Source organism: Phaeoacremonium minimum (genome assembly GCF_000392275.1).
Source record: "Phaeoacremonium minimum UCRPA7 unplaced genomic scaffold PA7_03_scaffold_270, whole genome shotgun sequence".
Taxonomy (NCBI): domain Eukaryota; kingdom Fungi; phylum Ascomycota; class Sordariomycetes; order Togniniales; family Togniniaceae; genus Phaeoacremonium; species Phaeoacremonium minimum.
Genome location: NW_006921175.1, coordinates 176,875 through 201,366, shown reverse-complemented (window position 1 = coordinate 201,366; position 24,492 = coordinate 176,875). Strand labels below are relative to the sequence as shown.

The 24,492-nt window shown below is 46.9% G+C and overlaps 2 protein-coding genes across 2 annotated transcripts; one reads left to right on the top strand and one right to left on the bottom strand.

Moving 5' to 3' along the window:
* Positions 1 to 5,878: 5,878 nt before the first annotated feature.
* Positions 5,879 to 6,861, bottom strand: UCRPA7_3323 (hypothetical protein; the record flags this gene model as incomplete). Its single annotated transcript, XM_007915877.1, has 4 exons — positions 5,879 to 6,022; positions 6,081 to 6,340; positions 6,713 to 6,740; positions 6,814 to 6,861. The coding sequence occupies 4 exons, from the start codon at positions 6,859 to 6,861 to the stop codon at positions 5,879 to 5,881; spliced, it is 480 nt and encodes a 159-aa protein (XP_007914068.1).
* Positions 6,862 to 9,534: 2,673 nt separating this feature from the next.
* UCRPA7_3322 (hypothetical protein) lies at positions 9,535 to 11,348 on the top strand (the record flags this gene model as incomplete). The annotated part of the gene is made up of 9 exons (XM_007915953.1): positions 9,535 to 9,572; positions 9,631 to 9,686; positions 9,742 to 9,949; positions 10,035 to 10,154; positions 10,209 to 10,354; positions 10,520 to 10,566; positions 10,625 to 10,706; positions 10,949 to 11,155; positions 11,233 to 11,348. 9 exons carry the CDS (start codon positions 9,535 to 9,537, stop codon positions 11,346 to 11,348), a joined length of 1,020 nt encoding a protein of 339 aa, XP_007914144.1.
* Between the last annotated feature and the right edge of the window lie 13,144 nt (positions 11,349 to 24,492).

The following is a 24,492-nucleotide window of genomic DNA, read 5'->3' as shown; positions in this document are numbered from 1 at the left end:
AAATGGAGAACCAATAGAATACCCATTTATAGCCCTGCCCATCGTTGATGAATCCGCACATTATAGGGGCGAGATAACTGCTGCTTCCTAAGCATAGAGCATACAGTCCCATATATGTGCCTCTCTGATGAGTGAAGTACTACGGTACGCGCAACATGTAAGCTTGTGTCTTCGCAACAGGCAATTTATATTTGGAGTACGCACCACATCCGTCACCGATATTTCCGGTAGTGCTTCGATTGGTGCCGTGAAGAACCCTCCGAGAATATTCTTCGCAATCCACTGGCCATTGGTGGAAGCGTAAGGACTCCACATAATTAGAGCCTGATGGGTCAGTCAAAACTGCCAATTAAAGCTCTGTGTAGAGTTCTTACTATATTGCCCAGAACGGAGATCAGGTATGTCAACCGTTTTCCGTATTGTAGTGCGAACGGTTGCCAAAAGAGTAAACCCCATCCACAAAGGAGAAAAAAGTATCCGGTTCCAGCATTCAGGTCGCTCACTAGTCACAGTTAGATTACTGTATGCTCCAAGCTTCGAATAGCTCTTACCGCTCAAGTTCGTAGCTTCTGATATGGGTACAAGCACAGAATACACGACAGAGTTGATCATTCCCACGAAAAGAACATATCTGCGGCAGCTGTTAGCAAGATTTCGATTCAATGGGGTAAATGGGAATTCCAACACTGCCAAACACACTGTGGAAAGGGCCTTCCGCCGAGGAGCCCAGTTCAACGGATCATCAGGGTCATTGGAAGGGGTTGGAATCAAAACAATATCTTCCTGTCCTCGTGCATGCTTGGCCGCTATGTTATGGTTGAGGTCAACTAAATGAACAGTCCCGGGAATGGCGCTCTTGTCAATCATCCTGTTGGTAACACGCGATGCGATTGCCTTCATGAATATGAACCGAATTACCAACATGTTGTAGCAAGAGGTAGGTATGTAACTTTATACATAAGTGCCATGAGTCTGGTCAGAGCCCTGTTTGGTTCATCTCAGCCAATGGGCAATCATTGCGATCTGAGGTATCTGGAGAAGTGCGCAAAATGTGTCCATTGGTCAGATTATATGTGCCGCAATTCTCCAGGCTATTTTAGCGTGCAGGATCTCAACAGACGATCTAGTTCGGGTCTATCACTATGATAACGGAAATTACGTTACTATTCCCGACCATCTCATTTTTTGGCAGGTTAGTGATATTAGTTCTATCTAGCAGTTGATCAAGCCTAGAATGCTGCCTCGACCGAGAAGTAAGTCCAGTCCATCTTCTTGGAAATTCCACAAATCCAAATTTGTAATACTCCGAGCGGTCTCAGATCCGGGTAGAGTACTTGCCCAGATAGTCTCCAAGACCCTTGTAGTCTTCAAGAACGTTCCAGAATTCGTAGTTTTAGAGATATCTATCAAGGTGTGCCGGATGATCTCGGCTTGATCAAGGTGTAGCACGGCACTTCCAACAATAAGTAGAGGCCAAAAATGGAATCGCTCAAGTACATGAGGCTGAATTAGGCGAATGGCTTCAATGACATAGCTTTGGATAGTGTGGCTTGATGCACTTGTCTCGGGATGAAGGAACTTGAAGAGCAGAATCTTCAAGGCGATGATAAAGAGATTTGTGCGTTGGTTATAACGGAGAGTGTGTAATGATGTCTCGGTGCCGGTTTCGTTCGCTTTATTCAATGAATCTTCAGATTCCCAGATGCCAATTTCCTTCGTCAAAGTAACCGCGGTGTCGTAGTCAGACGAATTCAGAGGTAATTGGTGACTCAGTTGGGTCAAATCTGACAGAAATCGATAGAGCTGCCATGGCACACCGAGGACTGGGGTATTTTCGGATTCGGATGCTTTCGGAAACGGCCGGATGGCAAAATAGGGCTCGAGAAACCCCCATAGCTCGTCGGTGGGCATGGATATTGGGTTGCCATTAAATATGGACCAGCTGACCGTATGATACACGAATGCCTCAGCAGCAATTCGAGCAAAAACTTTGTCGCTCGTGGATCGAGTGGCCGCGTTCGAGTCCCGCCAAGTCGATCCTCTCAACTTCAATATCTGAGCAGCGCCTTCAATGTGAAGAAGAACTGGATTCGAGCTTGTAACATCCCATGTCTACGGAGATATCAAGTTAGTTGTGTAGAGGTGACGGCGGAAGGGTGAAAACATTCGGCATGTGCATCGATGCTAAGTTCACTGACCTCAAACAGATTCAAATGCAGGATGTTCAAGAGTAACCAGTCCTCAGTACCTTGAACATTGCCTTGTGCAATCTTCTCACGCACGGCTGTTACTGCTTGGGAGTAATACTTCATAGCTAGGCCTCGATATGTGGGTAAGCGCTTTGATAAGTCTAGCGAAGCACATGCTAGGAGAGGATCCACCATCAGCTGTAGCCGAGGAAGAATTGAAGACATAAGAAAATATCTCTGAAAGTCTGGATGTGCATTATTGCGTAATAGTATAGAGCAGAGTTTTGATGCATAGTGGTTCAAGAGCTCTTGATCAAGTCCTGGAGAGACAGGAGGGAGCTGTGAAGAACGGAGAAGAGCGAGAGTTGGTGAGAGAGGATCGACCGCATCTTGCCGGGTTAAATGGATGGTGATAGAGGCAGGTCGATGAACTGCATTTGCAACGGATCGAGTAGTCACATCAGTGTGTGAAGTTTTTCGATGTCCAGCTTCAGTGTTGCTACAGGGCCAAGAGCACTTGAGCCTCCTCTTGGCGCATGCGGCACATCTCGGATGACGCTCATCACACTTCTTCCGGCGAGATCGACCTAGTCGATGACTCATCAATGGATGCTTCGCTAATTGGGCTGTGCGAGAATGAGAGAACTCACAATTAATGCAGCCTGTCTTAGTCCTCAGAGTCGGAGGTGGACGGCGTTCCTTACGACGCGGCTCCATATTGCCGGTTTGTGACATGAAGTCAAAAGCGGAGTTCAATTCTAGGGGGTCCGAACCTGCACGTCCCCAAAAGCCGCACTAGCTCTACCGAGAGACGAGCGAAATGGGAAGGCAATAGGCCAGACTTGGCATGGCGTGTGCGTCGATTCGCGGCATGCAACTGGGCAGGCCGTGAGGTATTTTGGACGTAGGAAGCGCGCCCACATATCAATGAAATCGTCGGGGGAGCTTGAGTCTTGCCACAGCCAATCAACACACTTTCCGCCGCCCAGCAGACTGCGGGGTGGATAAGATAGCCGTTCACGACCAAACCGCCTAGCCTTATCTTGCTCCTAAATGTCATATTAATCGTGTTATCAGAGGACGAGGCGGGTCTCGCTCCCCCTGTTGCTCAAGCTCGTATCCACACTCTTGATTCTCTAGCACAGCGCTAGGCTTCTTTCTCCGGTGGAAGTCGACTTGACGTATAAAAGGCAGTCTGCTCAGAGAAACATGTGTTTCATAGGATGTAGATCTTTGAAACAGGTCTATCATTCTTTCGTAACTCTCTGAGGAAAAGTCTCTCTCCTTCTCGACTACGTAATCTGCAATCACACTTTAGAGGGAACGCTCACGATGGCTAAAGACTGGAAGAGTATTGGCCGGGCAAAACGCGACTCTTGTTTTGAGAAGATCCCCAAAGATTGGCGCCTCTCAGCCTCTATCGTTTCTGGCCTTGATGAAAATTCGACTCAGAATGTCACATCGTTACCTCGTGAATGCGGCATTCTGTCAGCTGAGGAAATAGAGATCACCGAGAGCTACGATGCCACCGCTTTGCTGGAAAAGCTCTCCACCTCCCAACTTTCTTCACTTGCAGTTGCTACAGCGTTCTGCAAGAGAGCCGCAATTGCACAACAATTGGTACGCTAACACATGTCCAAATAAAATTGCATTGGTTAACAATCCTGTTAGACACACTGTTTGACGGAGATCTTCTTTGACGAGGCACTAGCGCGTGCTAAGTTTTTAGATGATCATCTTGCCACGCACAAGACACCTGTTGGACCTTTGCATGGCCTCCCCATCAGTGTCAAGGTATGACAGTGGAGTCGTAGTTCTCGGTAGTGAACTGACGTGTTAGGACTCTTTCCACTATATCGGTCAACAAACAACTCTTGGATATGTTTCATTTGTTGATCTGCCCGTGGCAACTACGAACAGCCCGTTAATCAAGCTTCTCCTGGATCTTGGTGCTATCCTTTATGTAAAAACCAATATTCCACAAACTCTCATGGTAATATCTTGTCCGTCATCTAAAAGCTGCGCTTTTTGTTCACAATGATATTAGACAGCAGATTCCGAGAATCATGTTTTTGGCAGAACATTAAACCCTTACAAGCTATCTCTAACTGCTGGTGGCTCCAGTGGTGGTGAGGGAGCACTTGTGGGCATGCGTGGTGCCCTTATTGGTGTCGGAACAGACATCGGTGGCTCTATCCGGGTTCCAGCTCTTTGTTGCGGTACATTTGGTCTCAGGCCGTCAGCGAACCGAATTCCATATGGTGGCCAGTCTATTCCTGGGCGAGTCGGTTCTCCTGGTGTTCTTGCCTCTGCTGGACCTCTGACCACCTCGTTCAGAGACATGCAGCTCTTCATGCAGACCATTATTTCAAACTCACCCTGGAATTATGACCACAGTGCCTCACACATCCCATGGAAGAGAGTACCGGAGAAGAAGGTCTTGACAATTGGCATTCTGCCTGCCGACCCGTCGTTCCCTCTGCATCCTCCAGTCACGAGAGCCGTAAACTCGGCAATAGAGAAGCTGAAACAGGCTGGACATGATCTAATAGACATTGGAACAGTGCCTAGCATCGCGACCGCTAATGCTCAAATCGTCGAGTTGTATTCTCTGGACCCTGCCATGACACCGTTCAAGAATATCGAGGCAAGTGGAGAGCCCAAGATAAGGTCTGTCGCAGAATCTCCATTTGTATCGAAACGCAATGGTCAATTGACGATGAGCGACCTATACGATCTCAATGCAACAAAGACACAGTGTCTAAGGGAATGGCACAAAATATGGATAGATAACAAGATCGATGTTATCATTGGTCCAGTTTCGGAAACGACTGCCATGCCCCATGACACGTTTGGGAATACGCCCTACACTACGCTTTGGAACTACCTTGACGTAATTGAGCACCCTTTCAATATCTCGCCACGGTTGACTAACCTAGCATAGTACCCTGCGGTTGTGATTCCGTACCTCAGAGCAGATAAGTCTATTGATATCGGCGCCGGATTTAGCTCATATAAGCCTTGTAAGCCTCCTTTTGCATCGGATTTGGTAGCGTGTGTCTAAACCTCTGATGCAGATAATGCCGAGGCAACAGATGGTGCTCCAATTGCTGTCCAGGTTGCTGCGCGTACCCTGTTTGATGAAGAGCTTCTGGAAGCTGCTGGTATCATTTCCAAGGTCTTGTCTGAGTAGCGAATGTAGAAGTCAGCCAAAGAGATTCAAGCCACCCCTGAGAATCTTGGCAAACTTTGGATACTAGGAGGTTGAAGTACCTCTATTGTTAACACATTTCAATGGAAGCATAGAAAGTCCATAGTCTTGCTGCGAGAGGCTTCGATTTCACAATCTATGTGAAGAGCGTATAATTGCTACGGAAGCTTATAGGTGCGCTATAGGACAGAGAGCTACCGGGCAGTTCAATGGCTTCAACAACCACGGGGATTGCGGTCAGTTTGTCTGAACCATTTCGGCTCATTGCAATGTGATCCTGCTCGATAATCATAAACATTCATATTTCGGCAAATACTTTAGACTCGAACTTTTCATCTCCTAAATCCAGCCCACAATGCAGCACGCAGGTAGACTTGTTGCCTTAAATTCCACCTCATTCTTTGCGGCCCCAAACACACTTGATCCGGAAATAGGGGTGGTGCTTACCGCTGTTGAACTCACTTTGCAGTTGAGCAACTTACACTTGGCTTTCCTCCGCAGACCAACCGAGCACATTGGCCATGAACAGAACGACTCCCTCAGTATCTGACATCACAGTCAAGTGACCAAAAGTGCCGATCTCTTTGAGCTTCTTATCTTTTGGCCAACGGCCCAGAGGAACCTAGAAGAATAAGGGTCAGTACGAGTCCTCCGATAGTCAAAGAAAAAAAACTCTTGACCTTGAAGTCCCGCTCTTGAATGTCCACGAATCCTGCCTCCTCCATCGCCTTTCTCTGGGTACCGTCCTCGAGGACCGTAAAGCTACGGCCAATCTTTTTGCCACCCTCGACGAAGAACGTGCCCCACTTCGCCATGTTCTCGCCCAATGTGTCATCGTCTGTCTCAAGTACTGGTGTTCCGTCATAGCTCTCGAGCCAGGCGCCAGGCTTGAGGACATTGTGAGCCTGCTTAAAAAGCGCAGGCCAGTCCTCGATACTGCCTACGAGATAGCGAATATGTACATAGTCAAAGGAATTAGAAGGGAAGTCTAATCCTGAGTGCAGTCTTCAATCTCGCTGTATTGGAAAGATCAAACAATATCAGCAAACCCCTTAAGGCTCTGGCGAACAAAGAGTAGTATCCTACAATTTGAGATTTGGTGGTGCCCAGCTAGGCTGATTGGAGAGATGTCGGTCCCAATCACTTCACAATCTGGATACTCTTCGGCGAAGTCGCTGTTCCGGCCATCTTTGTAAGAATATAGCTATACCAATCGAAATGCTAAAGCTACTTACATGGCACAGAGACCTATTAATATTTCAGAACGATAATACCGAAGTCATTGGAACGCCATTTTTTGGTTCTTCCTTACCAGTGCCAGTGCCAATATCCAAAACTTTCTAAGGTGCGAACAAGGTCAGTTTGTATTCTCAATTCTGAGAAAGTTCTTGCTGAACAGTTTTGAGAACGAACTTGAAGTTTGTCAGCTTTCAAAGGTGCCTGAGTCTCCCATATCACCATCTCAACGATGTGATAAGGGCCTTACTACGGCTACGGTAGTAGTGTAGTAGTTGCCTGGGTTTTATGCATTTGAGGCTAGATCTACCTCACAATCCTGTAAAATCGTAGTAAGTATATCTTGTACAAAACGGTTTCGGAGGGCACTCTGTAAAGAGAATGATGCTTTCACGCCCGTTTCATAGCGTAAAACTAACAGAGCAAAGTTAGTCTTTCGACTTCAACTCACTAGCGCGCTTTCATGATGACGAATACATAGAAAACACACGCAAGTGGCTTTTGACATATTTAGGATAGTAAGTTCATAGTGTTTTTCGTCTTAGTTTTTTTGTTATTCGAATCTCCGCGTTTTTCCCCAGGGAAGGTTGGCATTGAGAAGATTGGCACCTTAGGTCAGTGTATGGCCACTGAAGCTGAGGTACTTAAACCGAGGTGGGATTCAACGTAGCGGTTTCACTGAGTTGGTCAAAATTCCCGCCCATGCGTTTCCCTGAGTAAGATTACTGCATCGTAGGCGCTAAGTGAGGGTCATCACCAATAATCAGAACCCCCAGTTTGTTAGAATCTGGACATGGTTGATACGCGGGATGATTCCGTGCCGCCGCTCGATCCGGGATAGGCTTGGCTAGCCAATGAAAGTCGTCCATTGGCAAGTGAACTGCAAGCTTCAGTAGGCCGAAGCAGATCTAGCATCACATAAGTGGCCGCTTCAGGGAGCCCGAAGGTGGGGCAACCCCTGCAAAGCAACATTGTTGGTCTCCTACCTTGAAACACTTCACCAAACCTGGAACCAACAGCCACACATCCTGCCTGGAAGAGTTAGTGCAGTGTAGCATCTTTGACCAAGACCCTGGCGTGATGAGATACTTAATTGCCCGATGGGCCGTGCCGTTTACCTGAAGTCGAGGCTACTTGCAAGCAATATCATTCGACTTATAAGCCTAACTCGAATCCGAATTGTCCGCATTTAGTAGCATCAGGGAACTGTAGAAGCTGGCTTACTTGCAACTCTCTGAGCTTAAATCATGTCGACTCCAACTCGCAATATCTTTTCAACCAACGACTCACACAAGTCGTCAGAAATCAAACACGAATTTTCTCTACCACTCCGAACCAATGAATTAGCTTTCGGCGTGGGCAAGGCCACCCCTGACTCGTCTCCAAGGACAAAGGACACCCATCGACAGACCCCTGTCCTAGCTGGCTCTGATTCTCGTGATGCCTTTCAATTTGGAGCATCACAGGGCGGCTCAGAACACACCCCCGACCCTTCACCGTCGCGAGGCCGTGGCTTAGACCGCTCTCCCATGAGCTTTAGTTTTAACGCTAATGAATTCGGAAACAATGCAACAAGTGGAAGTACTACGTCTATTGTGCTCAATAAGCCGTTGACCAGTAAAGAAAGCACAGTTGATATCCACGGTGCCGATGCATCTAGATCAACAACAGTCTTCAATCCCTGGGCTCTCTCCTCGTCGTATGTCTTTGGCTCGGAAGAGAAAGCAGGCCCACGCTTCACCTTCAAGAATCTACATAATGTCACCCCTCTTCCCTCTCGAGAGCCATCTCCTGGTCCTTCATCTCCCAATAGTGGAGGAACAACGATTTTCTCACTACCGTTACTCACACCAAGCAACTCACCGAGCTCTGTAGTGGGGGATAGAAAATCCCCCCAAATGTCAAACATGCTACGCGGACCTCAATTACCTGCAGCTCCATCTACTCTATCGGACACCACTCTCCTAGGGCCTACCTTGTCTATTGACAATCTTGCTCACCGTGCCCGGTCCGCGTCTGGGGTTTCTACCAGCAGCGATGTGCTACCTGACACTGCTCCACCTTACGATCTTCGTAATGAGGAGACCCCTCAGCATCGTTTCTTCTCAGCTGAGTTTCAATCCGCTTTACAGAAAGGCCTTAAGATTGCAAGAGACACAGCAAGGGTTGTTGAAAAGTTAGAAGCCGTTGTGACTGACAATGCCCTGACTAAATTTCACGAAACCGCTAATCGTCTTCGTGTTTTTCATGGGTCTGACACCAGAACCATTGCTGTCTTGGGAGACTCAGGAGAAGGTAAGCGCAACGAACACATTGAACATGAGCCGGCCACTAAACCAACACTTGTTAGGGAAGAGCAGTCTCATTAATTCCTTGCTGCATTTTCCGGGTGTGGCCAAAACTGTAAGTGCCCTGTCGTAAAGGACAATAGATTGTGAAACTGAGTACATCTTTTCGCTGTAGGGAGATATTGGGTCTGCCTGCACTTCCGTAGTGACCGAATACCGGCAGAAAACAAGCGAGCATACGGCTCCCATTACAATTGAGGTCGAGTATCTTTCGATCACAGAAATTGAAACAGTTCTGAAAGAGCTACTGTGGAGCTATCGACAACTCTATCTTCCAGGAGTGGAGTCTGACGAGATATCAGCACAGGACTATGCTCGTTATCAGCGAGAATCTGCACAAGCCTGGTCGGCATTAGAGGCTGCCTTCCAGCACAAAAGGGATTTCAGACCAGAGCGTCTTCAAGATATGACTGAAGGAGCTCTAGAAAGGATTACCTCCCAGCTAGTTCAATGGTCGCAAGAAATCGAATGGCCTTCAGGCGGCGCTGACGGTATTTGGAAATCAACGGCCAACACAGCGGACGAGTGCTCCGAAAAAACAGAACTATTTATGGCGGATAGATATTGGCCATTCACCAAGATTATACGGTAGGATCTTTGCCATCCTGATCCATCCATAAGCTAATTCATGAACGAAACTCCTTAGAATCTATCTAAACGCTCAGGTTCTCAAAACAGGAGTCGTGCTCGCCGACTTACCAGGTAGATTCCTGTTGGATGCATTGCATGAGCTAAATGCGGCTAACTTTAGTCACAGGGCTTCAAGATACAAACTTGGCGAGGGTGCGAGCAACGCAGGACTATCTCATGAAATGCAACAACATTTTCATTGTGGCAAAAATCTCTCGCGCCATCACAGACCAGTCTTTGAAGACGTCGTTGTTTACGGTTCTATCCCGACATGTCCCTTTGGAGTGGGAGGAGTCAGCAGCTAAAAGCTTGAATGTCGCCGTCGTGTGCACGAAGTCAGAGGTAAATCGAACTCGAGTAATTAGTGACAAGTCTAAAGCTTATAGCATCATTTTAGGACATTGATATCGATACATCTAGACGCGAGTTCTGTGGAACCGGGAAAAGCATTTCGCCAATGACAGTCAAAGAGCTAGACAAGAAGATCGACGATGCGAAGATGGCAGGCGATTCACAGCTAAAGAAAAGACTGAAATTAAGGTATTTAGGCGGTCGTAGCTTTGTGGTGACACTGGGCTGACGCTGCGCTATTAGTCGAGAGCTAATGTTCATCAATGCTCGGAATGAACACGTCACGAAGGGGCTGCAGAACGCGTATGCATCTAAAGTTCCTGACAAGAAATTGGAAGTTTTCTGTGTATCCAACAAGATGTACGGGAAGTATACTCGCAAAGGGAACAGTGAGATAGTGAATTGCAGCGGGATCCCCTCGCTTCGCAAGTTCTGTCACAGCATCACGGCAGAAGCGCAGCTTAGAGAAGCTAAGCATTTTCTTCAGTCTTCACTGTTTAGCCTTCTGAACTCGCTCCACATCTGGGCCTGTAGCTCTGTGATGAATATCGAAGACGAGTCATTCGAGTCAAGAGAGGTCTATGCACAACTCGAAGATGTGGTAAGTAACTGCGTTTATTTCCAAAACCCATCTACTTTAATTGACCTACTCAAATCAGAAAACATTGTGGACTCAGTCGATTCGCGATCTCAGCAGCGAATTCAAGTCGTGTTTCGAAGAGCAAGTTCTCAAGATGCAAGGTACGACAACCAAAGGCGGCTAGCGAATCATGATTGACGCAGGAGAGCAGAGCACAGACATAGCGATTGGGAGAAAGCAGCAGCCTCGCAAGGACGGGAGTGGTTTGAAGTGAGTCATCCTAGCTGCAAAGGCTATACGGGTAGTTTTTATGAGTTGCTGAATAATTACTAGTGGCATTGGAGTTGGTCCTCCACGCATTGTAATAGAATCACGAATGCTGAACTAACCGAATCGTTTATAGGTCAGTATAACTCGTGGTGTCTTAACAATGGGAATCATGCGACTCCCAAGCGTGAGCATGTGGATTGGAATGCCAAGGTCATCTGGAAGATGCGGACAGAGCTCGAATTTCAATGGGACCTTGTTGAGGAAGAGATCTCGACTCTGTTTAGCAATCACTTCGACAAGATCAAGGGCCTATTAGAAAAGATGCAATTGGTAATAGAGGGTGAGCGCTCTGCTTTCAACTTCAGTTGGGCTTCCCATTTCATTGGGATATTTAAGCTTTGCTAACACCAAACTTAGAATTTGGCCCCGCCGAATTCGCCGCCTCGCTGATTGAAGGCATTGAGTCCCGCATCAAGCACTGCGAATACACAATCGGCTTATATGAACAGCGCTTCACTCGCGATTTCAAGTAATGCCAACCCCAGAAAACCGCAACCTTGTCACTTGTTACTTCACAGTCATCTTCAGATAATCAAATTGTGGTTGCTAACCAATAGTGTAGGTTAACGCGCCGATACGCGTCAGAATCGAATGACAATTCGTTCATTTTACAGCAAATGCTTCCCGCCTATCGGGAGGCGAGCAATCAGTTTGGTATGTTCCTCTTCAACGGTGACTCTTAACCTTCGCTCCAATGTGACTAATGAAGCCCCCGCATTTGGAACCTACAGGTGCTGGAAAAGCTGGCCGCCAGAGACGAATAGTGCAAGGGCGCATCACAGACGAATCCTTGTTTGCTAATATACACATAGCTATCTCAGAACGGATCAATAGCGCTATCAATAGCGTTAAGAAAGAGTTAAAGGAATTACAACGACAAACGCTAGAAGGGCTCGAGGAAGACATTGATAACGCAATTTCGTACGTTTCCGATGGGAGCATGGCTGCGGAAGACCAGAAAAAAGTTGAAGAACTCATCGAGGTAGTCAATGGTCTGAAAGATGAGGCAGAGGCCGTGGGGAGAATAGCAGCGCAGTGAGGTATCTGAAGCCTGCCATTAGTATGTTGAAATCAAAGAAGCTGACTTGCTCTTGTGGCCTCTATGCCGACCTCGGTCTTTCTGTTGATATAATAGTCTGCTAAATTGACTTGATTCGCGAATGTTTGTGCTACAATCTTAAGTCCGTGTCCCCATGATGACGATTTCTTCATTCTTAATGCACGTTTTAAGATTTAGATATAGTCTAATGGGCGTCTAGGGTTTTTTTCTTGATTTCGTCTAAAGAGAGGAATGTTGGGCATGGAAAGCATCTTTGAAAATCTAATTGTCTCGGTGCAGCGCCTAATGAGACATGCCTAAAGCCATCCCCTCAGCGACATATCGCCAATAGCGCTGCTTAGTATTCTCTCTGAATAGCTTTCCCCATTTAATCATGATCAAAAATACTGAGGATGTTGCCATTGCAATGAATCCAGCACTAATATAAGTGTTCTGCACACCGAGTTTGTAAATCCATGGAGTCGCTCTATGAAAACACGTTAGCGAGACGGTAAAATTAGCTGATTACAAATAACTTACGCATATCCTGTAATTGCCCAGCCCATAGTGTTTCTTATCACGATCACGGTAATCATTGCCTCACCACTCAGTTCTGGATATGTATCAATACAATAAGTGATACAGATAGTTATGGTTGCCGCACTGGCAGCCGCTTGCACAAATGCGCCAAACGCAAGTCCGAACCCTAAAATTGTATTAAAACAAGTCATGAGTTCAAAGAATCGATCGCTTCCTGATCAATTGCAGATTCGACCTACAGTGAATGTGATGCGCTGCGCCGACGCCCCATAATATGAAGCCGGAAGGGTACGCGATGACAGGGAACATGTAGAGCCACAGGCGGCTCTCAGTTTCAGAGATGCCACCATTTCGGCGAGCAAACCTTAGTGCAAGCCAGTCTCCAACGTACCCGCTAATCAGAGAACTGCGGTATGATGGTATGGTTAGCTGCTGTACTCATTGTAAATGAAGTCGGCCTTACCCGATGACACAGCCCATCAAGCTTGCCAAAGAGAATAATCCCACGATGGAGGACTTGAAGTAATAAGGAGCAGAAGATAGAACCAGAGATGCTGTGGCACTATTCAGAAGTGCCCATACAACTGTACATCCATACGCGAAACCCGAGTAGACGATCACAGGTAACGAGACAAATGTAAATGGCCTCCACATCAGTTTTAGCAGACTGATCGGCTGCGGCTTCCCGAAGAGACTCAGCTTTTCCCAGAGCGATTTCTTCTTATAAGCCACTCCAGTATCTGCATTAATTGTCGATGCCTGCGAAGGGCTCGCATTTGTTTCAGGATTGGTGGACTTTTCGATGTCGTTGGTGGAGTTACCAGCAGAGCCCGCCGATGATATAATCGACTCGACAACCCCGATTGTACCGCGGTTATAATTGGTTTCTTCCATCAAGAAAAACAATATGAGAAAGCCAAAGCCGCATCCAATCGCCGGCCAGTATAGAACCCACCTCCAACCCATACCGTCATAAATAAAACCGGAGAAAATCTATTGATATGAGTAAGTCAATATACAGCATAAAATCTGTAACATACTGGCGCTACGGTATTGCTGCCTAACAAAAAGAGGGAATATAATCCCATATATTTGCCTCGTTGATGCGTGAAGTACTGATCAAGGTGGCTGATTAGCTAGTCGACAGCAACGCGGAGGGCAACTAACCAGATCCGCCACCGAGATCTCACAGAGGGACTCAATTGGAGAGCCAAAGAACCCTTGAAGGATCTTATTCGCATACCATTCGCCGCTCGACTTGCAGTATGGGGACCACGTTTGAATTGCCTAAGCGCTCATCTTAGCCCATCTAAGATCTTTTGGCCTGGTAGATAAAACTGTGATGCCAGAAACGGAGTCTTACCAGAGTTGCGAGCATGGAGAACAAATACACTGGTCTTTTCCCATACTTTAGTGCCAAAGGCTGCCATATAACGCAACCCCAGCCAAAAAATAAGAACATGTACCCGGTACCTGAATGTAACGATGACATTAGAGTCTGTTTAATGATAAAGTATGCGTATACGTACCAGAGTTAAGATTACTATAACTAAGCCCTGTGTCCGCTGCCATGGGAACTAACACAGAATATAGGGCAGCCGATGCAATACCAACAAAGAGACAGTAACTACAAGTATGTGATCTTAGCTCGTGTTTGTGCGTTGGAGTCCACTCGTTGGAACGCACATGAAGATGCAGAACATGTGTAAAGTCTTCCGCCTATGCGACCAGTTCAACGGATCTTCTGGATCAGCAGATGGAGTCGGAATCAGCACAACATCTTTCAGGCGGGCATCGTGGTTTGTATGCACATTCCCATCAAGATCTACCAAGTGATTGGTACCCGGCACAGCTGATAAGTCGAGTTCTTGTCGAGTATGCGCCATTTCGACGAAGTTGCCACTGCGAAGCTATTAAGATACGTGATGGCAGTTTGAGACAGTAAAAAGGTTTCAAAATGAGGTCCGGACGGCAACTCTAGTACTCATATTATATGCTGGGAGATGCGAGTGTAGCTAGCATGCGCTTTTTAAGCCTTCGACTGACCAATCACGTATATTACCGCCTGTTGACAGGGAGTGCAACTACTCTGCGTGGTTCTTAAATTCATGAAATAGTCTTATCTGGAGGTGTTCTTATCTCAATCTGAAGAGACAAACGTCCAGCCGAAATGGACGCCACACACTAGGACTGATAAGACCTATTCTCGCGGCCTGGGAATAGACTGAAGCTTCCAAGTTTTGACTGATTAAGCGAATAATACCTTGTCTCTTGCGTTTTACAGAGGTTGAAATGTCCTCATTCATAACGCCGTCGTCTTATCAAGTGGATATATTTTGAAACCATGGTAGTGCTTAGCCCGATATAGTACTAGATCGGGCGGGTCAGAGGCCTCTTATCATCTCGTGCTCAGGCTAGACTTCCGGCGGAAATATGGTTGATTGGTCAACGATTTGTGGCTTTCAGAGAAAGCATTCGGATTCAAGCGTTGCGTTCGGAGCCTCATCAAAAGCGTTCAGCTCTGCTTCCTCAATCTCATGGCGTGAATTAATACAATAGAATTGATCGAAGCTGGCCATATATTCCTGTCTCAATCTCTAATGGTTCAAAGTTCGACACCAGCACAAAAAGCACAATAATCCGTGCATCACAGGAAATACCAATCACGTTCCACAAAGTGGTATTTATCACATCAAACAGAATAATGGGAAATATTGTTACGAGTCCGAAGGCTTGGGAAGCTGAGGCTGAGACTATTAGAAAGCTTCGTCAAGATTCTATCCAGAACCAATGGCTGCTTCCACAAGACAAAATCCCATCCCCGGATCAAGCTAATGTTCTGGACGTTCCCCGAGAAAGTGGACTACTTTCTATGATGGAATTGGAAATTACCGAGAGTGACGCCAGCAAGCTTGTACAGAAAATGGGTACAGGTGAATGGTCTGCCGAGGAAGTGACTATCGCATTCCTTAAACGAGCTACAATCGGGCACCAACTCGTAAGATCGAGACTTCTTAATAAATCGACAGCCTGTAGCTGACTTCTAATGAATTTAAACAGTTGAATAATGCGACGGAATTCATGGCTGAAGATGCCATTTCTCAGGCCAGAGAACTCGATGCTTACTTTGCAAAGCATAAAACGCTCCGAGGTCCGTTACATGGCGTCCCAATTTCGACAAAGGAGCATATCTGGCACAAGGGGCGGGTTGCATGTGGTGCCTATGTCGCACAAGCCAATAAAGTGGCAACCGAAGACTCGCATCTCGTGCGATTAGCGAAGCACGCGGGTGCGGTGTTTCATTTGCGTACAAATGAGCCGCTGACTCTAATGGTAAGCAAAAGAGCGACCCTTTCATCGCAGTTCGTCCATGGTCTTTGAGACTGACTACAGTATAGACAGGAGATTGCCATAATAATATCTGGGGTCGGACACTGAATGGGTATCATCGACAGCTCAGCTGCGGTGGCTCCTCAGGTGGTGAAGGTTCAACTGTTGGTTTCAGATCTTCGGCCATCGGACTAGGCACAGATATCGGAGGTTCTATCAGAATACCAGCCGCCTTCAATGGCGTATATGGATTCCGTCCGTCCGCTTCCAGGATGCCTTATGACGGTATTGAGCTCCCAGGAGCTGGCCAGGAATCTATCAAGTGTGTTATTGGACCGTTAGCTCACAGCATTGATGACATCAATCTTCTCATGAAGTCTATTATTGATCAAGACCCCTGGGATACTGAGGTTAGCCTGGTTCCATTATCCTGGAGAGCGATGTCATCCTCCACGAACATCACGGTCGGCATCATGTGGAGCGACGGGTAGAAATTTCTTGCATTGCCCTTCTATATGAACCCATACTTGGAGTATCGTATCTGATTTGTCTCGATAGTATTGTCCGTCCACATCCACCGATGATTCGTGCACTGAGGAACGCCAAGGGAGCTTTACAAGGGGCCGGGATCAAAGTCGCGGATTGGGAACCTTACAAGAGCATGGAAATGTTGGATATCATTGTCAGTCATCAACTGTGACGCAAAAAACCAGATAGTCTGACAAAAATATGTGTTTACGGAGACTAGGCCACCCTATTCTTTCCAGACGGCGCGAAAACAATCAAAGACCTTGTCGCTGCGTCCGGAGAGCCCATGAACAAGGAAGCGATTTCCGTTCTTCGCTTAGCGAAAGAGCTCACTGTTGCACAGAATTGGGAATACAACGCACGAAGAGACCAACTAAGGGCTGAATTCCATGCTCTAATGAAAGAAAGAGGAGTGGATGTAATCTTATGCCCACCCTATGTTGGATGTGCTCCGCTGCTTGGCGAGACAGACTACGGATCTTACACAATGTTATGGAATATGCTCGACCAGCCGGCACTGGTATTTCCTTCGGGAGTCGTTGTGAACCCAGAGCTTGACCCTGTCGACGTGGAGTACACGCCTCTAAATGAGTTCGATCAGAAGCAATACACTAAATGTAAGTGCAATGGGCAGATCGTGAAGCCATGATGAACTGACTCAGCTCCACAGACGATCCGCATTTATTCGCTGGAGCGCCTATTGGACTGCAGCTTGTTGGAAAGCATCTTTGTGACGAGGAAACAATAGCCGCAGCTAAGCTTGTCGAAAGCATTATCCGTCAGTAAGTAAACCGGAGACATACTCTTACTACATGTCACAAAAACAGATATTCTCTACGTGTTATATTACGGGATTGCATGTTAGACTTGAGTCAAGAATAAATTGAGTCAACGCTATGATAAACAAAAGTCTCTATCTGACAAATCAGTCTAATGTCAAAACTATTCGATGGTCGTGATTCCTATAGTTATATGTACTCCGCTTGTGGTCACCCCAAAGGCTTTGCATTCTCTTTAAATACCTCTTGACGTCTCCGCATGAAGAATGGAGCCAGATTCTGTCAAGTGAATCTTGTATTAAGCACATTTCCGATGTGTCATCTGCGATGTAGCCTAGAACCAAAAGAGGCCATCGCATCAAGAAATTCCAAAGCTCCCCATGTGTATCTTCCATGTCTCGAAGTATGGTCATTGCTCTTGCCTTGTGGCTTCGAATTTGAAGGTTCACGAATACCGCTTCTTCACCATGATCGCCTGGTTCAAGGCCGAGTAGGAGGATCCGTGTACAGATGATGTACAGTTTTCGGACACTAGCATATGGATCCTCCTGCCTAGAAAGCTCCACAGCTTTGGGCAACTTGTCTTCTTTTTGCTCCCATCTCGTCAGCTCATCCCCTATCCTCTCCTTTTCTAGTATGTCTTGTGCTCTCAGCGGTGTCCTAGTGCTGAGCCTTGAGACTTCGAAGACTAGCTTATTCAACTTCCAAGGAGTACCTAGGACTGGATGATTACCCAGGGACGGCATATTATCATATAGTGGCAATTGAAGCACAGACTCCATCCACATCCACAGTTCATCATCTATCTCAACCGCAGCACCAAGTGGGCTGGATGATTTCATTGTTGATGCGTGAAAGAGTATTGATTCCGCCATGAGGATATCAAGATGATGGCGGGATTTCGTCGCTGCTAGCTTTGTGCAGCGTAGCTTAAGTAGCTGGATTGCCCCAATTAGGTGTTGGAATCGACCAGGTGCAGAGTCCTCCGTATCACATCGCCAAGTCTTTGCCATTTCTAAAGTCAGAGCCCAGACAAGTCACAGAAGACCTTGAAAATCGCTTACCTCAAAACAGTGTAGCAAGATAGTAACGATACTCATCCAATCTTCCAGCCCAGTCACCTCGCCGGCATCTAATCGCTTTCGAACCCCTGAAATAGCGCGTGTGTAGTAATTGAGGGCCTCGACTGGAGATGTCTTGTCCTTATTGGCGAGGTGTATAGAGGTGCATGCCAATATGCTGTCAAGGAGCTCTGGGATGTCCCAAATATCAAGACAAATCAACGAAAAATTGGCGTGTGCTCCCGGAAGAATATTAGCTGGAAGAAACGACTCGAGATAATACTTTAACAAGGTACACTCGCGGTTGGTACGAAGGAATATGTCTGCCAATACAAGATTCCCGTGATAAGAGGCAGGAAGGGTGATAGGGGCTGCAAGAGTAATGTCCTCTGGCAGCTCACTGTCGATAGCTCTAGGTGCACGGAATTCCACAGCGGTAGGAGGCATCTTTTCCGATAGCCTACGACTAGAGATCAATGAATTGGAAGTAGAAGACCACCGTGAATTCGGCCCCCCTCGCACGCGACGATCCTCCAGCGAAGACAAGACAGGCCAGTCACATTTGAATCCAAGCCTCTCGCATGCGGCACACGTTGGCTTGCGCTCATCACATTTCTTTCGACGACCCCGGCCTTCTTTTCCGTCAGTACCATGGCCATGTAGAAGTGGCACCAGTCTATAAAGATGATATCGGGGCACGCACAGCTCACGCAGCCCTTCTTTGTTCTCAGTTTGGTCACACACGGCGGGGAAAGTGACATGATTGACGCGGCGGATTTTCAATCTGTATGCCACTCGATGTGTTGATGCGCTTCACACCGCTTATCGTGCCCTGGTTAAGATTAACGGACTGAGAGATGACACTTAGTGTACCTTGAAATCGAAGATATGATGGTTGTTACAAGAAAGAGGCATTGGCACCCAAAGATAAGGGATACCTAGGTATTTAGTCGAGAGAGGGAGATAACTAAGTGGGGCGCCTAGGTTCCGAGATAGTTTTCTTTGGATGTTTCCTAGCCGAGAGCCAGGCGTAGCTAATTCTAGGCGGTAGCTCTACGATTCTAGTGAAGGCTGGTCTTAGATGACCTAGCATAGTTACTTGACGTGTTACTACCACGTATACCATGTGCCACTTGCCCTCTACCCCTTCGTGTACGTGACCATTGGTCTTTCAATAAAGCAGTAAGTAATTTACAATAGTATCAAATACTAACAAACGCTAGTTGCATGGTAATGGAAGACAAAAGATTTATAGACCAATTCACTCATACTGTACTCCTTGTTCATCTCAATGGAGTACTTCACGAAGATGATCTGGAATTCGGACTTTCAGAGTGTCAGCGATACCAGAAACATAGGTCAAACGGCCGCTAGTTCTTCATACCTAGTTGTTAAAGCTTTACCATCTCCTGAAGCAGGGGTGCTAATGCTCGTCCAGTGTACCTACCATTGAAAACGTGTTGCAACAAACCATAGAGCACAGGTCATCTACCGGGTCATCTTTGGGCATTGTCATAAATGTTGTGGCAGTTTGCCTGTACTTTGCCAGAATTGTTTCGCCCTTGCGAGGAGGAGATCGAGCCGTACATGGTCAAGTCACCTTTGCCATCAAAATCCGTGAATAAAAAGACATGCTCTGCCTAAGGCGCGCTCTGGCCACCGCTTGCGTCCGGTATTGGTTGCACGACCAATGCTGTCCTTGATGTATTTCCTAGTTTTCGGATCAGTTTGAGGAGTTACGTTAGTGAAAAGGCGGAGCATTGTCTGGAGCTGAGCTCTCGACTATTAAAATAATTACATGGCTCCGATGCTTAAGCGTCAGGTTGAAATTTTCCACCAGAGCCTCACCCTTGTCCCGACACAAGATATCGTCGATTTCGGCCACTACTCCCTGTATATCGAAAACTATTCCACTACATGATGACCACGCTGCAGGGATCAATAAGGTTTTTGCAGGCCGAAGATTAGTAATCTCGTAACGCTGTAGTAGTAGGTAGGCCATGGAAGTCCACTGCACCGTAACATAAATAGTCCACCTATGGCCGTCCTAGGCCTTAGAAACATAGGTGAGAGACCAGCTACTTGTAATGACGTTTAGAACCATTTTGAGGTAAATGAATGCCTAGTTCTGAACAGCGAGGCTTGCAAAATATTCTTCGTTGGGTACAGGATACTTATCCGTCTCTCCGCTGATTATTCGGCGATAGCGCATTTAGATTCATGGAAGGCATATGATTCCCATGGCCCTAGAAATTTTTCGATTATTGAGCTGGCAGAGATGGAGAGGGAATGAGTCTATCTAGAGTGAGTGACGGTGCAGATCCTTGCATCCGCTCGACAGTTTTAAACAAAACGAAACCCATAGAGTTCGGCTTCATGGCGTAGGTTTACTCATGGCAGGGCAAACCTTACTAACGAGCCTAAACAATTCGCGCTGTCTTAACTGTCGAGGGGAAATTATATAAAAGGGAATAGGGGGAGGACGTCAAGTAGGTCATCATGCTTATACGTAAGGCATCCCACAATTAAATGCAGGGAACAGACTTTGCTTGGCAGCACTCGAGCATGGGAAGGGGAGCCTTTATCTAGTGATGCTTCAGTCTCCTTTGTCAATCTACCCCGTGCACAACGAAGCTAGTAAAGTGCCCTACGAAATACAGTCTAGTGACACAGCAGGAATAGCACTTCTTTTTCGTACATTCAAAATCTGGCTCCTAAAACTTGATCATTGATTCTCTCTTGTATTCAACATGTGACATCTTCTTATCTCTACGACGTCCTTCGCCAAGATGATCTGTCATCCACACTTTCAGAGAGCCCCGATGTTCGGCCCAGCCATAGGGAACGCTTTTGGGTTTTCGAAGATATCAGGCTTTTGCGACTTTTTCTTCAAGACAAAAGGATGAGCATTCGTCTGGCTTCCTTCAGCATTCGTAAGGAGACTACTAACATCTGACTGCTTTCCTTTGTCCTTGCCACTGGACTTTCCACCAGTCTTGTCCTTTTTCGACTTTTCTTGAGTGGTTTTGCCGACAAGAAGGGGGACGCCAGAGGCAATAGAAGAAACCTCAGCTTTGTCATCGTTGTTGGAAGGCATGATGAAATCGTCAGTCCGTAATTGGACTCGTGCGGACTTCGACTTGGATGATTGTAGTGGTAAGAAGGAGAACGAACTGTGCAAGATAGTACGTGGGAAGAGAAGTCTGATTTTATCTGAGAGCAGACGCTTGACAAACCCGTTCTTTAATAACCGTCAAGCTCCTTATCTTCAAAAGTGACACCTAAGGCATTACGACGCTTTGTTTGTTGTGCCGGGTTCCTTAGGCAGCAGTGCAATGCTGACTCAAAGCACAAGGCAGCAACCGCACCGTTTCAGGCTATACGCCCGAGACTCGAATACCTCCTGAATTATTCAGGACATAACTTTGCATTTTTGAGCGCAAGCTCTGGAGCTCGCTTGAAACTCCAAAAGGTGTATTTGAGACTCTGACGAGCCCCTATCTGGCAAGCTACAATTGTGTGAGCTTGGCATGAACACCCAATTGTCTCACGAGCCAATGAAAGAATTTTGCGGCAGACGTCATTGAGTGTGACGTCAATTAGATTCTTTACAGAGATATAGAGATGGAACACATAAGAATTACTCAGTCTCAAGACAAGTAGTGCAAGCCACCATTACAGCAGCAGCGACTGTGCCACTCTAGGTTCCACAATCATCCTTTGTCGACTAGTTTGGTTCTAGCCAGTAGGGTTGTTCACCTAGAGAGCGCCTATAACTTGTGCCCTGAGTCAAAGGTCCCATCGGTATGCTGTTAAACTACTTGAAAGCCGTATTTTCTCGACTTCCCTTAATCAATGCTATACCAGATATCTAACAGTAAGTCAAGTCTTAGCTAGCTAGGTCATTCTAATGTGAATGATTGAAAACAACGATTATGTGCAGGCTGCAAGTTTCTCGTCGTCCACTCCGATTTTCATCCGCATGATTATGTTAGTAGGGGCAGGCTCCATTGTATATATCATCCTTGGGTGGAAGGTTTAACCAACCGACCGACCAACGTCTCCTATTCTGAAAAGGGAAAGAAAACAAAACATTGTTTGAAAGTACAGAGAGGGAGCCTCAAAAATATTGGAGATCAGAACATGGCCTCTTAAGCTGCAGAAGCAGATGCGGGCGGCATGCCGTTTGGTCCCACTAAACTATACCCTGAACACCAAATTCCTCGACAATGGGGCCAAAAACCATATCGAGAAGTTACGAGAAGTCAGGCAAGACTTCGAGTTCCTTCAAAACACCCGGGATAATCCGTACGCGTCTCATGTCTGGGGGTTTCGAATCCATCGCGCAGTGTACAGCCCTGGATTGGACGAGCGATTCGCCACCGATCTCGTCCGCTTGGAGACTTGGGTGCGCTAGCAGGTGCGCCAGTCTCGGTACGACGGCGATCGCACCTTGAGGTCGCAGGCTGCGGACTGTACGCTGGCGGTGGGCGAATGGGATCCGACCAACGAGATGGCGGCGCGCTTCTAGAACAGGGTGGTGGAATATTCCGACACGGATGGCGTACAATCACTGACCCCGGAATCGGCGGCTAGGCCAGAGCATTTCCAGTGCATTGGCCGCGCTTTCATCGACTGGGTCAAATCCACGGGCGTTTATCTGGCAAGTTCCGTCGTGCGCTACAATCACTGCTTGGACATTGAAGGGGTAGCACTTCGAACCCTCGAGGAACTTCCCGCGAACGTTCCCGAGTTCAAGCCGCGTGGTAGATATCTACAGGCTGCGGTTGAATGGCAAAGTGTCGCCAAATAGGTACAATTGGCCTGAACATGAATTCTCGACCGCGATGCCATGCAGAAGCACCTCGAGGGAGGCGCCACGCCAAGAATGGTCTCATTCTCCATAGTCGAGTACGAGATGGTGGCACCTGTTCCACCATGGCTTCGCATGGAAATCTACTGCATTCACCCGCTCTGGTTTCGCCGCGCACGAGCCATGATGACGCTCGACTAGGATAGTAAGTGTCAATGAGACGAGGAGGATCCTGATATAAAACCATGGTGAAGCCTGAATGCTTATTTATCCAAACAGACCAACTACGCGAAAGGTGTGCGCCAAAAGGAAGGACTTTGAGGTGCAGCTCCTTGTAACAATTCTCGTTGGAGCGTATAAAGGCGGGAAGTTTCAAAAGGACCCCAATCTCACATTCGAAATGAAGGCGGGTGATCTACGCTGTAAAGACGCTTCTATATAAGCTACACAAAGCGCACATGTGTCTGCGAATATGATTGCGCCCTCTCCCCGTCGGGACTTGTTCCATCTAAGATGGCTTCTCAGACTGGCCGGAAGCAACCAGTCGTGTCAATCTAGACAGTGTTTGCAATGTTCATCATCTGTGTACTGAGTTGGGGGAGCATGGTCTTACCCCTGCCAGCAGTCAGGTGACTTATTTACTATTACTTACTTCATTTTACTCGCTTCACTTAGCTATCATTACGGAATACAAGAATTGCTACCCCTTTCATTCTCAACACGTTCTTTTTGCCCTGGATGCTTCTTTTTGTGTGTGTGCTATGTGATATCTTGAGTGGGTGTTGGTCAGCAGTAGGCACTGCTGCCCTGTTTCAGTACTAGTAGGATCCATATAATCGCCGTATTTAATAGATCATCCTCCCAGATCTCTGGCATGTCGGAAAGCGAGCTAATAGCCCTTCTTTCAAGCCTTGCTTCGATCCGTGTGAAACGGCTTGTTCACTTATCAAAGTTTCCCACGGCCCTGACCATCGCCCCTTGGTGAAATTGCGCGCATAATCGCCTACAAACTGAAGATCTCTGTAAAATTCTATTAAGAATTGAGTTAGATAGTAGGACTATTTAAGTGGCTTCTTGTAGTATGCCTCCGTATTGCCATGTTCTCTTGTAGCTTTCTCCTTTCCGATTATCGAAGGACGCCACCTCCATTGATTGGTTTCTCGATGTACGGGCTACATATCTAAGACGCAGAAATTGTCGCTCCCTCGTCAAGTTAGCCGACCGGCAGAGACAACATAGGCCTCGCGAAGGTCTGGGGTAGCTACTGTGTTCCCGAACATTGTGATAGTAGCTGTCGTCTGAAAAGCTCACAAAGACTAGCATCAAAGCATTTCGAAGATGAATTCTGGCGTTTATGGGTTGAATAGTTGTGTAAACTGACTCTTTGACTGAAAGAAATATGTTAAGTTTGGATTCGTGAGCTGATGTTGCTGTGCAAAGGCATCTATCTATAAAAGAATACAGTCAATTTACAGTGAGTACTAGAAATATCGACCAGTATAGCAACCTGAATGAGACAACTCAAGC